This window comes from Nuphar pumila, chromosome 1 (genome assembly GCF_984573655.1).
Source record: "Nuphar pumila chromosome 1, dmNupPumi1.hap1.1, whole genome shotgun sequence".
NCBI lineage: Eukaryota > Viridiplantae > Streptophyta > Magnoliopsida > Nymphaeales > Nymphaeaceae > Nuphar > Nuphar pumila.
This window is the reverse complement of record NC_143249.1, coordinates 36,133,633-36,148,071: the sequence shown is the minus strand read 5'-3', so window position 1 is coordinate 36,148,071 and position 14,439 is coordinate 36,133,633. Positions and strand designations below refer to the sequence as shown.

The 14,439-nt window shown below is 39.0% G+C and overlaps 1 protein-coding gene across 1 annotated transcript; it reads left to right on the top strand.

Moving 5' to 3' along the window:
• The first annotated feature begins 4,555 nt into the window (after window positions 1-4,555).
• LOC149848688 (putative AP2/ERF and B3 domain-containing protein Os01g0140700) lies at window positions 4,556-10,314 on the top strand. The gene is made up of 4 exons (XM_090005035.1): window positions 4,556-5,202; window positions 5,326-5,372; window positions 6,857-7,017; window positions 10,147-10,314. Exons 1-4 carry the CDS (start codon window positions 4,556-4,558, stop codon window positions 10,312-10,314), a joined length of 1,023 nt encoding a protein of 340 aa, XP_089861161.1.
• The last annotated feature ends 4,125 nt before the right edge of the window (window positions 10,315-14,439 follow it).

Here is a 14,439-nt window from a genome sequence, read left to right as displayed (position 1 = left end):
TTTGAAAAAAAAAGTTGATAGACCCAAATTGAATCTAAGGAAATATTTTCACATCGGTCTATTTAAACAAATTTTTAAATTCAAAGAATCAGAAAAAATATCTACGCAGACCCATTCAAATCTGATTCTTATTGGACCAAGTGAATCAGGTCTAAATTGGCAGATTCAGTAGGGACCTAAATCGGACCACAAATATGATTTGAAATAGAGCTGACTGGATTTGGATCGGTCGATTCAGGCCGACTCCATTGGATATTGATAATACTAGTGCTTCTATGGTAATATGCGGTGATTTTAGTTGAGTCCAAAAAGAGCCTTGCAAAGCAATCTTATCTGTCATAATTACACAATCGGAAACTTACTTTATGATTGATCAAATAGTATAGATCACATTTGTACGTCTGATCTATAAAAAATGGAATGATGATTTATACTCTTTTGGTTGACAAAAAGATCGATGGTTCACACTCAACACTCGACAAAAGTACCTATGATATAACAGCCTCTCTCTCTCTCTCTCTCTCTCTCTATATATATATATATATATATATATATATGGTTATATCTTGTTTTTTCAATCTCAAAAAAATATTTGTTAAGTTGTGAACATATTGTGGATGGTTGATGATTGAAGCACTTAGAAAACAAATATGTTACAATCACATGATTCACAACTCATTAATTTCTAATAAACAAAACTTCTAAATCACATCCATATGGTCCATTTTTGGAAGGAAACTCAAAAATATGAAAAGAAATTGATTTTATATTCAATAGTTCAATAAACCTTCAATAACAGCAAATATTATGTTCTTTCTCGCAATGGCGACAACGATGATGCCTGCACAATAAGTAACAAATAAAGGCATGACCTGTCACAAGTCAAAAGGACAAAAATGGATTGCATCTTTCTGGATGAGGATAGAGTGACTGCCAACCCCTCCATCAACTTGTGGTCAGATATGATGTTGGCATGTTGTACATGCCGTTGTCAAAACACGCTCGAGCCACCAAAGCGCCCCCACCAGTAAATACATGAACGGAAGGCATCCACTGTCAAAATTCAATCAAAAAGTTGATAGGTTGTGACGGTGACACATTATGTCCAATGCTGTACTCTCTAATCACATGCTCTTAATAGTTTTGTTTTAATGAGACAGGTCTCTTTCATTTGAATGTTCAAATATGTATCGCTTAAAAACACTTAAAACAAATTTTTATTTATATATATACATATATATATCCAAGCATATTTGAGAACACGAAACTATTTGGATTTCAAGTGCCAATGGCTATACATTGTAACTACTTTTGTCAAAAGATCAACGACTCGGTTCTCTCTTTCTATAAACACCGGCTGAATTTTTTTTCGCGTTTTGATCAGTACATATTTCATGTTGGACACTGCACTTCGGTTTTCGCGATATAATATATAAATATTTAAATTTACAAAGACTTTGGATCGTTGATTTTTTTAACCTTATAAAAATCCACTCACTTGTAGGAACCAAACTCTTCAAGAGTTGATCCCTATAAAATCAAGTACATAAATTACATCTTTACCCTCAAAGTTTAAAAATAAACCCTAAAAACTTCTTTAACATGTAGCAATTTTGCACCTACCCATATATATAAATAAATAAATAAATAATATATATATATTAGAAATGGGTATGTGTGAGACGCTTTTGTACCTATCGCATGCCTATCGAGCTTGGACAAGGGTTTTCATATTTTTTTCAAAACTTTGACCCTACAAATGTGTTTAGCATGATCGATTTGCTAAAAAATCAAACCAATCATGTTTTTTTTTTAAGAAAAAAATGATTTTTAAGCATTGGATAAACTGTTGATTTTTAGATCTTATAAAACCTAACTTGGTATCAATTCTCACAAAATCAACCATGTAGATCATATTTGTATAATCAAATTTTAGAAAAATAGAAACAATCTTTTTAAAGCTCGACTCAAAAAATGTTAAACACTTACCCATCACTCATATATATATATATATATATATATATATATATATATATATATATATATATATATATATATATATATATATATATATATATATATATATATATATATATATATATATATAGTGACAAAAGTTAAAAAACCACAAAATCTCGAAAGGCAAAAACTTTGAGAGATTTTAAAATTTTCCATAAATCTTATTTTTTTGGCAAAATCTTGAGAATAAAAAATAAATTAAAAATATAATAAAATATAAATAAAACATATTTAAAAAAATCTTAAGGGTTTTCATGATAAATATCTTTTAAAAATATAAATATCACTATATTTGTCACGGTTTGAAAATCTCGTGATTAATTACCGTTTTAAAGTTTCAGGCAATTACTTGGGATATATCTGATATATTTTTATAAATATCACGATGTAAGATTTTGATTAATTTTGAATCCTCAAAATTGAAAGGACCTGATTTAGCATAAAAGAAGGCTGATTTCCAGGACAATTATTGAAGCCCTTCACCATAGCCTGTGTAGAACCTGGGGACAGCACCAAGTTTAAGATATTGACTGGAGTCCCTTCCAAAAGATATGCTTACGTAATGAGAGACCTGGCTAGGGGAGTCTGAGATTCCCTCCTGGTTGTGCTTTTTCTACCCTTTGTTACCTCCTGCATCATGATACCGTGACAGTATTAAGACTATTTTTAATTCATTTATTCTTTCTTTTTTTTGTTGTTTCATCATTCATGGTGTTCATGTATAAATCCAACCAGAAAAGTTCTTTACAAACGTCCTTTCACCTTTATCTTTCCGTTTTTCTTTCATTTGGTCAATATCAAAATGGCCAGCTTCGTCGTCATCACAGCTCTAAATATCGAAATCCGTAGGATATACCTGTTGGCGTTGTTGGAAATTTTAAACATTTCCCGGGATAGATCTTGCCGACATTTCTCTTTCCAGTTTTTCATACTAAGGCAATATATATATATATATATATGGTTGCTTCTACTGTGGTACTGTCATAATTTAGATGGTACAGACTTAATTTACATAAATCTAAGATTAAAAAAAAAATCTAACCATTGAATCATACTTACCATATTTTAATTATTATTTTCATATGTTAAAGTTGACTCAAATGTAATGTCTTATACCATCTTTAAACCAACCTTATTTTCACTTTCACCGTTTTAGAAATGAAATCTTATGGTGTATTAAACATGATAAAACTTTCTAATATATATACTAAATAAATCATACTAAACACATCTATATAATTAGATTTATCATTTGATGGCTAGATCTATGTACCACCTAACAAGGGGGGGCTTGTGTTGGGACGTTGTAAGTTTGAATGGTATCTTCGTATAACTGGTAGGGGTCTAACTAACCCAGCTTGCCTTTTAAAAAAATAAAAAGTGTACCACATAAGGTATCATGGCACAACATCATCATCATATATATATATATATATATATATATATATAAAGAGAGAGAGTGTGTATTGGCAATATTCTTGTGCATGTGGACTCAAATAGCACACGCCAACTAGCTCGAGGGTTTATATAAACCCTATTGGTATATCTTATCCCTAACCCCGTTAGTGCACTACGTACCTGCATTTCCCACTACACAAAGATTTCATTTTTTCCTTGAGCTGCGTACCCTGTCTCATTGCCACTACAATGACCTCGCTCCCCCACAAATTATCTCCGTTTATTAAAGGAACACCCCCCTTCACGTTCTCACAAATACCTAGGGTTGTGGAACTTGATTCGGACACGTGAAACCAGACCTGGGCACTTAGGTTTAATCAGACTCACCATAAGAGAAACCATACCAAGACCAAATAAAAACTACATGAACCAGACCCAGGCCATACTGGGTTAAATAATATTTTTTATTATTTTTATATTGAAAATTTGTGGGTCTTAATCGGAACTCGAGTCGTGCCTGAGTGTGGTATTAAATTTCATAAACTATACCCGGATCAATGTGTGTATTGAACCTTCTTATTTATGACCAGATACGGTTTGGTAGAGGTCGAGACCCATTGACACCCAACAAATAGCCTTCTTATATATATATATATATATATATATATATATATATATATATATATATATAGAGAGAGAGAGAGAGAGAGAGAGAGAGAGACTATCTGCATCTTCGTCGTTATAAAAGGAAATACAATAAACAATGAACCCACTCAATGTGCCCATTCCCTCTTGAAAAAGCTAGTTTTGTCCTCTCTCTCTCTCTCTGAAGATAGATAACTCGATACCCCTGTAATAGCTGGCTTTTGTTTCATGCTATAAACCCTATGCAGTGATAGAAAGCAAAGTCTTCCTCTCCTGTTCCATTGCACTCGCATTCTCCTCTCACTCACACCCCAAAACCTCCACAACTCCACACAGCCAACTTCTCCAAAAGCCTTCCAAATTCCAAAAAGAAAGCACCAACAAGCATTCCTGTGACTTCTTCTTTCTCTGCTCTTCAGGAATGCAAGCAGTTGTGGGGTATCAAGATATGCACCATCAACTCCCCACAACGCCATCGTTTGGATGCGAGCCCATGCTTGATCCGACAATAGCCTTCTCGGACTTGGCGAGGTCGCCCTCCTCTCAGTACAAGGGTGTCGTCTCCCAGCCCAACGGCCGGTGGGGCGCTCAGATATACGAGAAGCACCACCGCGTCTGGCTCGGCACCTTCGACTCGGAGGAGGAAGCCGCCCGCTCCTACGACCGCGCCGCTGTCTCCTTCCGCGGCCGCGACGCCGTCACCAACTTCCCGCCGCTGGCAACTTGCTCCATGGTAGCCGGATCTGCCGGCTCGGCTCAAGCCGAGCCGATTAGGGAGCACATGTTCGACAAGTCGCTCACGCCGAGCGACGTCGGCAAGCTCAATCGGCTTGTCATCCCCAAGCAGCATGCCGAGAGGTACTTACCGATGGACCCAGCTTCTGCCGCTGGCAGCGACAAGGGGCTGCTGCTCAGCTTCGAGGACTCGAGCGGCAAGCTGTGGAGGTTCAGGTACTCCTACTGGAGCAGTAGCCAGAGCTACGTGCTCACCAAGGGGTGGAGCCGGTTCATCAAGGAGAAGCGGCTCGACGCTGGCGACGTCGTCTCGTTCCAGCGCCACCCGATCAATGGCGGAGCCGACTGGAAGCTCTTCATCAGCTGCAGACGCCGAGCCGGCCTTCAAGCCGAGCCACCTCTTCAGCCAGCCATGCCCCCACTGGTAGAATGCGGCCACCAGCTCTTCTGGCCTGCGCCAATGATCTGCGCTTCGGACCGTGGGTCCAGATCCAATGGCTGCGAACGTCCGGATGGCGGAGTTAAAAGGGTCAGATTGTTCGGCGTCAATTTGGATTGCCCAGCTGGGAGCGGGGGTGAGTAAGCCGAGCCATGAGCGGGTTGTAATTCCAAAAATGACCTTGGCAATAAATTTCATTTATCGCACATGGATAAATTTGGAAAAAAGTGATTTTTCTTTGTTTAGGGAAATCAGTGTGTTTATTAGAATATAAGCACGAGTGGGATTTTTTTTCATTTGAAAAGAGCTCAAGTTAATAAACTGTGATGAATCATTGTTTAATAGGATATCTTGCTTCCTTTGCTACTTTTCCAATTTATACTTAGAAATGAAGGAGTTGGGCCGGGTTGGTTTGGACCCGAATTCAGCCTTGAACGAAAAACCAAATCGGTCTACTCAGATGGGTCCCTGTTAGGATCCCGGTATGGGTCGATTAGATAACTAGGCTAAGAAACCAAATTGGAATTTTGGAGGTAGCCTCATCCATACCAATAAAACTATCTCATTGGACCAGTGTTGCCAGTATCATTGACAGTCGGCTGATTCTATCCTGTTGGCCAAATGGATTCGCAATGAGCTGATTCGGCTTATTTTTTTTTTCGAATAGAAGTAAAGAGATGAATGGGGATTTACAGGTGTGATAAGCAGCAGGAAAAGCAAATCACAACAGTGAAAAAGATGAATTAGCAAGGTTCAGACCTATGAAACTCGGTCGACTAAGGTCTTGGTCTGGCCATTTGCATGTCCTTGGTGAGGATTGAAACGTCCCTTGAAATCGACTGTTGAATCAGCTGAATATTTGAGGATGTTCCTTGAAAGACCTTGCTGTTCCCTTCTTTCTAAATATACCACCAAGCTGAGAGAAGCCACCATCTCGAAAGTATTTTCTGCTTGTTATTGAAGGGCATCGTGTGGAGAGGCTGCAATAGAGAGGCTCCATTAAGCATCTCGGAGCAGCTGGATGGAAGCAGGGCAGTGGCCGAAGAGATGTTCAGAAGGTTTCCTCTGCCTGCAGAGATAACATCTGCTGGCCAGGTTGAAGCCGCGGTCCATCATGTTAACTTTTTTTTATATTTATACAGAGAAACCAACTCAGGATCAAAGACCTAGCCACGCTGACTTTGTCTGCCGTAGTTCACGTTAACTTGATCGACAGAAACCAACCACACAAAGGTTCGGGGTTGCCCAAATAGTGTTTTTGGATGAAGAATCCAATTACACCAAAGACATGAACATCAATACTCACTAGATGAGCTACCCTTCCCAGTGTCGGTTTTCAGATGACACCAGATAACATATTCTGCAGGGAATCTCACATTTGTAATTCAAACCCCCGGAACTGACGTCTAATTAATTGAACATTGCAACCATCTTCAGATGACCAGCAGTCTTGCACTTTACGTTCTCTTTGGCTTGCAAAACGGAAGTCTTGGGAATGAATCTTTTAAAGCCTCGTCACCCAACCATTTGTCCAACCAGAAACGCACTTTATCGCCGTGACCCAATTTGAGGTGGAGGTTATTTTTGAAGTCATCTGTTAGCTTTGCCCACTCTTTCCAGATTGCAGACCCTTTTTACCAATGGTTGATGACCTGCCGGTTCTAAGGGTTAGGATCTATCTTGTACTTGCCTCCAAGCAGTCTGCACCAAGGCATGTCATGGAAAAGGAACCAAAGCCCCTACCTTGGTTTGGCGAGAAGACCCTTGTTCATCAACTGAAGGTCTCTTACACCCAGCCCCTCCAGATCCAAGGGTGTAGTGACCAGGCCCCACTTTGGATGGTGCACCTTCTTTTGAGCCCATAAGAACTCTCTGATAGATCTGGTGATGCGCTTGGCAGTCTTACTCGAAACCCTGAAAACAGACATTAAATAAAGAGGCATTGCCGAAAGGACTGATTTTACCCAAGTAACTCGACCAGCCATGGATAGGAAGCGAGAGTCCCATGTGTTTATCTTTGCGGAGATTCCATCCTCGATGAAGTGTCACATGCAGTCACCCACCTTATCCTTGGTGAGAAACAAACCAAGGTAGGGAATCGGAAGGCTGGAATATTTACATTCAAAGATCTTTTCAACTGCAGTCTGTAGATGTTCATCAACATGTAGAAGAATGAGATCACATTTATTTCCGTTGATTCTAAGATCCGACATATTAGAAAAAAATATGTAGGAGAATCCATGTCCATGCAAATTGTTCGATCAAAGGTTCCTCGAAAACGAGTACATCATCAGCGAATTGTTGAATCAACATGGTTTGATCACCTGGCATAATGATATCTTTAATGAGACCTACCCTTAATGAGACCATGATTCCCAAGAAGAAGAGTGCAGATAGTCCTTTCCAAGCCAGATTGAACAGTAAGGGTGAGAGCGGGCACCGGTGTCTCAAACCCCTTTTAAAATCAAATGCTTTGCCGGTGTGCCATTCAGCTGAACTGCCACAGATACTGACAAGACAAGTTCCCGAATCCAAGAAAGCCACCGCTCCCCAAATCCCATTAGAGCGAGAGATTCGAACAAGTAGTGCCACTCCAAGGTGTCAAAAGCCTTGGAGATATCCAGTTTCAGCAGGAAAGTAGGTTGTTTGCTCCTCACCGCTATGTGGATGACTTCTTTCAAATATGGTTGCCTTCATGAATGCGCCCACCTTTCGCCAAGGGATCGGATCAGGTCATTTGTCAAATGAGACCAATCCTCATCTGACAATCCTGATCATTGGTATGAGTTTTAGGATGCTGACACATGCCCCGTTACTTTCCCGCCCAGCAGAGGCTAAGAGGCTAACAGTGTAACGCTGTTAGGGCCGATTCAGATCAAAATAAAAAGGAGCTGCCAAAGTTCCTTTTAGCAACATATTATAGTCACTAGAATATGAGAACTATATGTGAACTGGGTATTTTTAATGTTTTTTTGCAAACCCAACCATGTAGATGTGTTCGGCATGGTGAATTTACTAGGAATAGATTATTGGATCTTGCATTTTCGTTTTAATGATTTTTGGATGTTTGAATATTTATGAATATTATGAGCCACTGATTTTAAAGCTTCAAAAAACCTTGTTTATGCATCATGATAGGATGATTCAAGAGTTGTTCTTTATAAAAACCAAGCTTGTAGATCACATTTGTAGGTTAGATTCAAGAGAAAAAAAACAAAAACTCCATGAAAATCGCTGATCACACGGTAGTTCTTATATTCTAGTATATATATAGTCTTTAAATTCTAGCCTATAGAATATAAAAAAGATGATGCGTGCCGTGCATCTCACGGAAGTGTTTCTGATTGCACTGAACATGAAAGAAGACATGACCAGGATGACATTGGATGTTACAAATTGTATTGCTGATATTTTTCCAAAGGTAGTGGAAGAATGTGTTGAGTGTATATGTTACGAATTATGTTGCTCATCATTGTTTCAAATGTAGTCCAAGCATGTGATGAGTGTAGCTATGAAGAAATCATCACCAAAAAAATTAACAAACATTCCACCCATTGTCAGTGAAAATTGGTGTCGAAAATTCAAAAACATTTTGATCAAAATTAATAAACCACAACAATCGGGATGAAGTGAAGTAATCATCTCAAAAAAGAAATGCTCGTGTCATAGGAATCAGATATCTAAAAGCTCAATGATATACCTCTTGTACATAGGAAGAAAGACACATTTACAATAATGAAGTGCTGCACATAAAGAATAAACAAAAACAGTATCGTAATAACTCTTACATGTACATTAATTCTAAGTACTATTCTGGGATTCACTTCAATCTAACAATTTCCATGACAAAAAGGGAAGTATATGCATAAATGAATTAAATTTTAGATTACTAAAATGCAATGCATATTAATTCTGTTTGTCAACATCTTTAAATGTTTATTTTGAATATAATATTTACCAATTAAAAACTTTCAAATGGATCGGGTATGAAACGGGTTCATTTCAAGTTGGTTCATGTGTATAGTTGGGTTGGTTCGGGTACATAATCAGGTCGGGTTCAAGTCGGTTTGATTTTAAAATATGGAGAACTATTTGAGTCTGGGTACATAATCGGGTTGGGTCTTCAATTTTGGATCTTCATCTGCAATACCCAGAATCCAACCCATTTTCTCTACGGATCTACATTTTGGACCCAACCCATACTCACAGGTCCACCAATATCGATTAGGGTCGGGTTCGAGACATCAGGTCCACTCGGGTATACCCAACCCAGTTACACCCCTACGAGCAGGGCTCACCCTTGCTGAAGGGTGCGTTTATTACACACCTACTCATGGGAAGTTACTTTCTCTTGAATGCATGCCCACGTGGCCACGCCGGAGACTACTACTGCGTCCGGGATGAGTTGTTGGGAAATTAGGTGGGTTCCCAGGGATCTTTGTTTCACCCCCTGTGAGAAAAAGGCCCTCTTGTGAAAGATGGCCTCTTTGATACGAAAGGAGGCGAAACCAACAGCAAAGAGCACGTTTGCATGCTATGAGAGTGGGTCACATGAGAAATTTGTGTCCTAAATCAGGTGCTTCCTGTACCATCAATCAATTCTTCATAATCTTCACAACTTGGAAGAAAAAATCACTTATTGTTCCATCGTAGAGTTTACAAACATTCCAACGGAATTTTGCTGCCACCTCTAAAATTTTACTACTTTTCTCCTGTCTATCCCTAACACTTGTTTGCATAAGGCAAAAGGTTACACTGGTTTTCCTTGGGATGGAATCATGACTCAATGGAACTTGGTTCTTTTGAGTTCTATTACATATCACTGTATGCATTATTTTCATTTTTGGAACGAAGGTATCTGTCCTTTTTGCTGAATTTTGATGGCAGTGTCTTTGTGGATTGTGGCACAGCATAGGTACTATGGCAAATCCATCCCTTTTGGAAGCAAGGAGGAAGCATATAAAAATGCAAGTACCCTTGGATATCTGAGTGCAACTCAAGCTCTGGGTGATTATGCCACTCTGATAATCGGCTTGAAGAAGAATCTACCTGCAGAGGATTGCCCTGTTGTGGTCTAAGGGGGATCTTATGGAGGAAGTGTTGAAGTGTTCCATAAGTTCTTCAATTTTATATCTTCATGCGATTCCATGAATTTTGGTATAATTCTACATATATTTATGAGATTCTTTGGCTTTGCAGTGTTGGCGGTTGGGTTTAGGTTGAAGTACCCGCATGTTGCCATTGCAGCTTTGGCCTCTTCTGCTCCTGTTATTTATTTTGATGATATAGTCACTCATGATTTCAGGGTCTCTCTCTCTTCCTTTCTCTCTCTCTCTCTATATATATATATGTATATATAATGATTGAATTTTCGCTGTCAGAGTGAGGAGTGCTACAGGATAATCAAAGGTTCATGGCAGCAAATTGAAGACATAGCAGGGAAGCGTGGTCAATACCAGACTTGACAGTCAGAGAAGCAAGAGCGGGAAGCTATTCAGGAAGTGAAAGCAGGAAGCAAGTCACTTCTTGTCACTTCTTTAAGAAGTAAAAAGAGCGGAACAAAACGAACCAAAAATCTTCTCAAAAGCGAGAAAAGAAGCAAACCTAAAGCAACCTAAGAAGCGAACCAAAAATGACCTAGGAAGCAAGGTCAAAGTGAGGGAAAATAAAAAACAGGAAAAAAAATAAAAAAACAAACAAAAAAAAAAAGTGAGGGGGAAGCAAGCTTGCCATTAAAGGGGGAAGAGTGCTTCCCCTAAATGGGAAGCATGGAAAGATTATCCCTTAACAATATCATATGTAGAAATATTTTCCACGCTTCGAGGAAAGGAAATATTGGAGAGAATGAAAGAAAATCCTCTCCTTCCCATTAATTTGTATTTCATATTCTATACCTCTTGAAGACGGGATAAGAGAAAGAGGAGAGTTATCTTACCGTGGATGGCAAACAACTGAACCACTTAATTATGTACCTTCATTTTCTCTTGATTGCAGCAAATTGATCAGTGCATCTTAATTGGAGGGATGGCTGAGGATGGCATATATTTATGCTGCCATGACCGACTATCCAACTGCCGCAAATTTTATACAACCTCTCCCTGCAAATCCAGTGAGACGGGTCAATTTGGCCAGTAATTTTTTGTGCTTTGTATGAAACAATAAAATGGGTGAAACTTTCTCAACAGCTTGATCAAATGATTAGTAGAAGATTGGTGCTTATGAACTTGTTTAAATTTCGTCTGATGTATGAATGTTGATATGCCTAAATTTCAAGTTTTATATCATCTTCTAGTTATGTGCCAACTAAGAGAAAACCAAATGGTGAATTGAATAAACTATCTTGCATTAGCAATACTGATAAGAGTTATATAATATAGTGTATTACCATTTCAGTATTGCCCCTTTATTAAGTAGCATTTATTGTACATAGCATTTATATTAGAGGCATTTTTTACCTTTTTATGTTTTCTTTTGTTTGCCTTGGAATGTATATAGAGGGGTCGACCCCCATGATAAAAGTATAAACTCCTTTTGTTAACTTGAATGAAATTCTTTCTTATTCTTCCCTATATCGTTATCTCTCTAACTTCTTGAATATGGTATTAGAGCCATATCTCATCTAGGAAAGAAGATTGAGAGCAAGTTTTAGAGAAGAGACCGACTCTAGTCTGCTGATTATCGTGACCTGCACAGAGTTGCATATCCATGAAAACTGATGTCATTGAGTGTGGTAAGGATGATGCAGCCTGGGTCGATTGATGTATGCACTCTATAGATCTTGATTTTAGAAAGCTATTCAGGCAAGATTTAGGACGATGAGAGTAGTATTGGATTTACTGGGGGTTTTCTTAGATTTTTTTGAAGAGGCGGTAAATAGAGGTCAGTGATGGCTCGAAGGTGAAACCTAAGCCCAATAGTACTGATTTTGACAAAGCAATAGAGCAATGAGTCAAGGCGTGAATTTTGAGTTTAGTAGAGTAAAAAATAGCTATGAATCTCTCCAAGCTTTACAAGCCCAAAGGAGCTTGGGCATACCTCAGACAAGTATACAAGTAAGAGAATTGGTCAAGGCATTATCAACTTACTTAAGAATTAAGGAGTATACACCAAAGAAATAAGTTAATTAAAGAATTTTATTCAGATATGCAAAGAATTTGAGATACTCTGAAACTTATAGAGGGCCAAATAAAATATGAAAAATGTGCAGAGCATGAGATGTGTACATCATGTCAAACTTGTTTGGGACTTCTTGATCTGCATAGGAAAACTAATAGGGTTATTGGATTTCTTATGATGCTCAAACTAGAGTTTGATAGAACAAGGAGTGCCATTTTGCATCATTCTCACTTACACTCTGTCACCACGATCATAACAGAGTTGATTGCATAAGAGACTAAGATGAGGTCTTTTGGAACCTATTCATTTGGTGACAATGTCACGATAGTTTCTCTACAATCAGGTGGCATATTTGATGGGAGAGGATGGTGGAAGAGTTGTGGAAAGAGGTGACTTGAGTTTTAGAGAGAAATTTGGTCATATAAAAAATTATTGTCCATTTCTAAAGAAAAAAATGTGGAGTCAATGCAATATCTTCTGATGGTGAAGGCATAAAGCCCAAGGATGATCACTCTGGCATTGACACTCGGTCTGTTGGTCAGCTTTAGTTGTTAGAAAATGTGCAACAATAAATGCAACATAATTATAATTTTTTACCCAATTAGTCGTAGATATTTTCTTTGGTACTACTTTCTCAAGTATCTCAGGTTGTTCTTCTGGTTGGTTAATAGACTCAGAGCTTCATGTCATATGACATCTTATGAGTCCATTTTAACCAACTTTCAACCTTGTAGTGGCATTTTTCGTACCGCAGATGATTTTTTTGTCTTTCTTAAAAGTAGGTTATATTACTTTTGATTCTTATCATGGTAGTAAGATTAATCTTTCTCAAGTTTACCATGTTTATCCCTTGCTATAAATCTTATTTTTGTTGGTCAAATTACCAAAAAAAATTGTAATGTTACCTTTCTTCTTTTGGTTGTGTGGTGCTGTAGACACCCAAAATTTTTTAAAATGCCCAAAACCCTGAAAAATTTATTTGTCCTACCATGGGACGACACTCCTGAGGTGTCGTCTAGACCCCAAGTCTCATCCTGGGATGAAACACTATGTGTCATCCTTCCTGTCTAGGCCATTGTTTTCCAAGACAGGTCATCATCCCCTCTGAGACAAGCCATTGTCACCTAGGACAATTTGCCATGCCTTCGGACAGGGCATCCTGCATGTTCCAGTATGGAATGGAACAAGTTGTGTTGTTCCTCCCCCCACTATCCTCAGGTTGGGCTTCGATAGTGTCATGTCTATCCCTATCCTAGATGATAGATTGTTTTGTCCATCCTTATTCTGGATTATGGTCTATTTTGTATGTTCTAGCCATCTCACCTAGAGACGACACTGTGTCCTGGTGGTCCCACCTTGGGACGGTCCCTGTCCTAGTTGTCACACTTAGGGATGACCCTAGGTCAGGCTATCCCTCTTGATTCTACCTTGTCTGGGCTTTGTCGCCCCACCTGTCCCAGTGATCCCACCTACGAATGACACTATGTCCTGGTCATCATACCTTGGGATGGTCCCTGTCCTAGCCGTCCCACATAGGGATGGCCCTAGGTTAGGTTGTCCCTCCTGATTCTGCCTTGTCTGGGCCTTGTTGCTCCACCTGTCCCAACCATCCTACCAAGGGACGACACTATGTCCTGGCCATCCCATCTAGGATGACATTCTTTTCTGGTCTTCCCATCAAGTGATGGCATTGTGTCCATTCGTTCACCTTGGGATGGACCCTGTCCTTTGTGTTCCACCTAGTTTAGCCCATTCTCTATGGGAATGACCTAATTGGATGGTTGTCTCACCAGAGGATAGCCTAACTACTTGGTTGTCTCACTTGATCCACCATGATCCTGCTTCATCCATCACTATCCTCCTTGGGACGACCCCTTAGTCTAGTCATCCTACCTAGGGATAGCCCCTTGGTTTGACCGTTCTATCCCTCTATCATCCCATGACCCGGGCGAGAGGCTTATCCCCATTCATTGTTATCCATATCTTCCTCTCCTCATGTGTGTTTCTTAGAAGGGAAGGACTCTTCTAGATAAACTATATCTCTATTTGGGGATAGATTCAGATCCATTTGAGATAAATTTGTATCT

Coding starts and splice junctions, on each gene's coding strand:
- LOC149848688 (XM_090005035.1), top strand. CDS start 4,556: ATGCTTGATCCGACAATAGCCTTCTCGGACTTGGCGAGGTCGCCCTCC. Junction 5,373..6,856: donor TTGCCCAGCTGGGAGCGGGG/GTGAGTAAGCCG, acceptor CACTCTTTCCAG/ATTGCAGACCCTTTTTACCA. Junction 7,018..10,146: donor CCCTTGTTCATCAACTGAAG/GTCTCTTACACC, acceptor ATTGTGGCACAG/CATAGGTACTATGGCAAATC.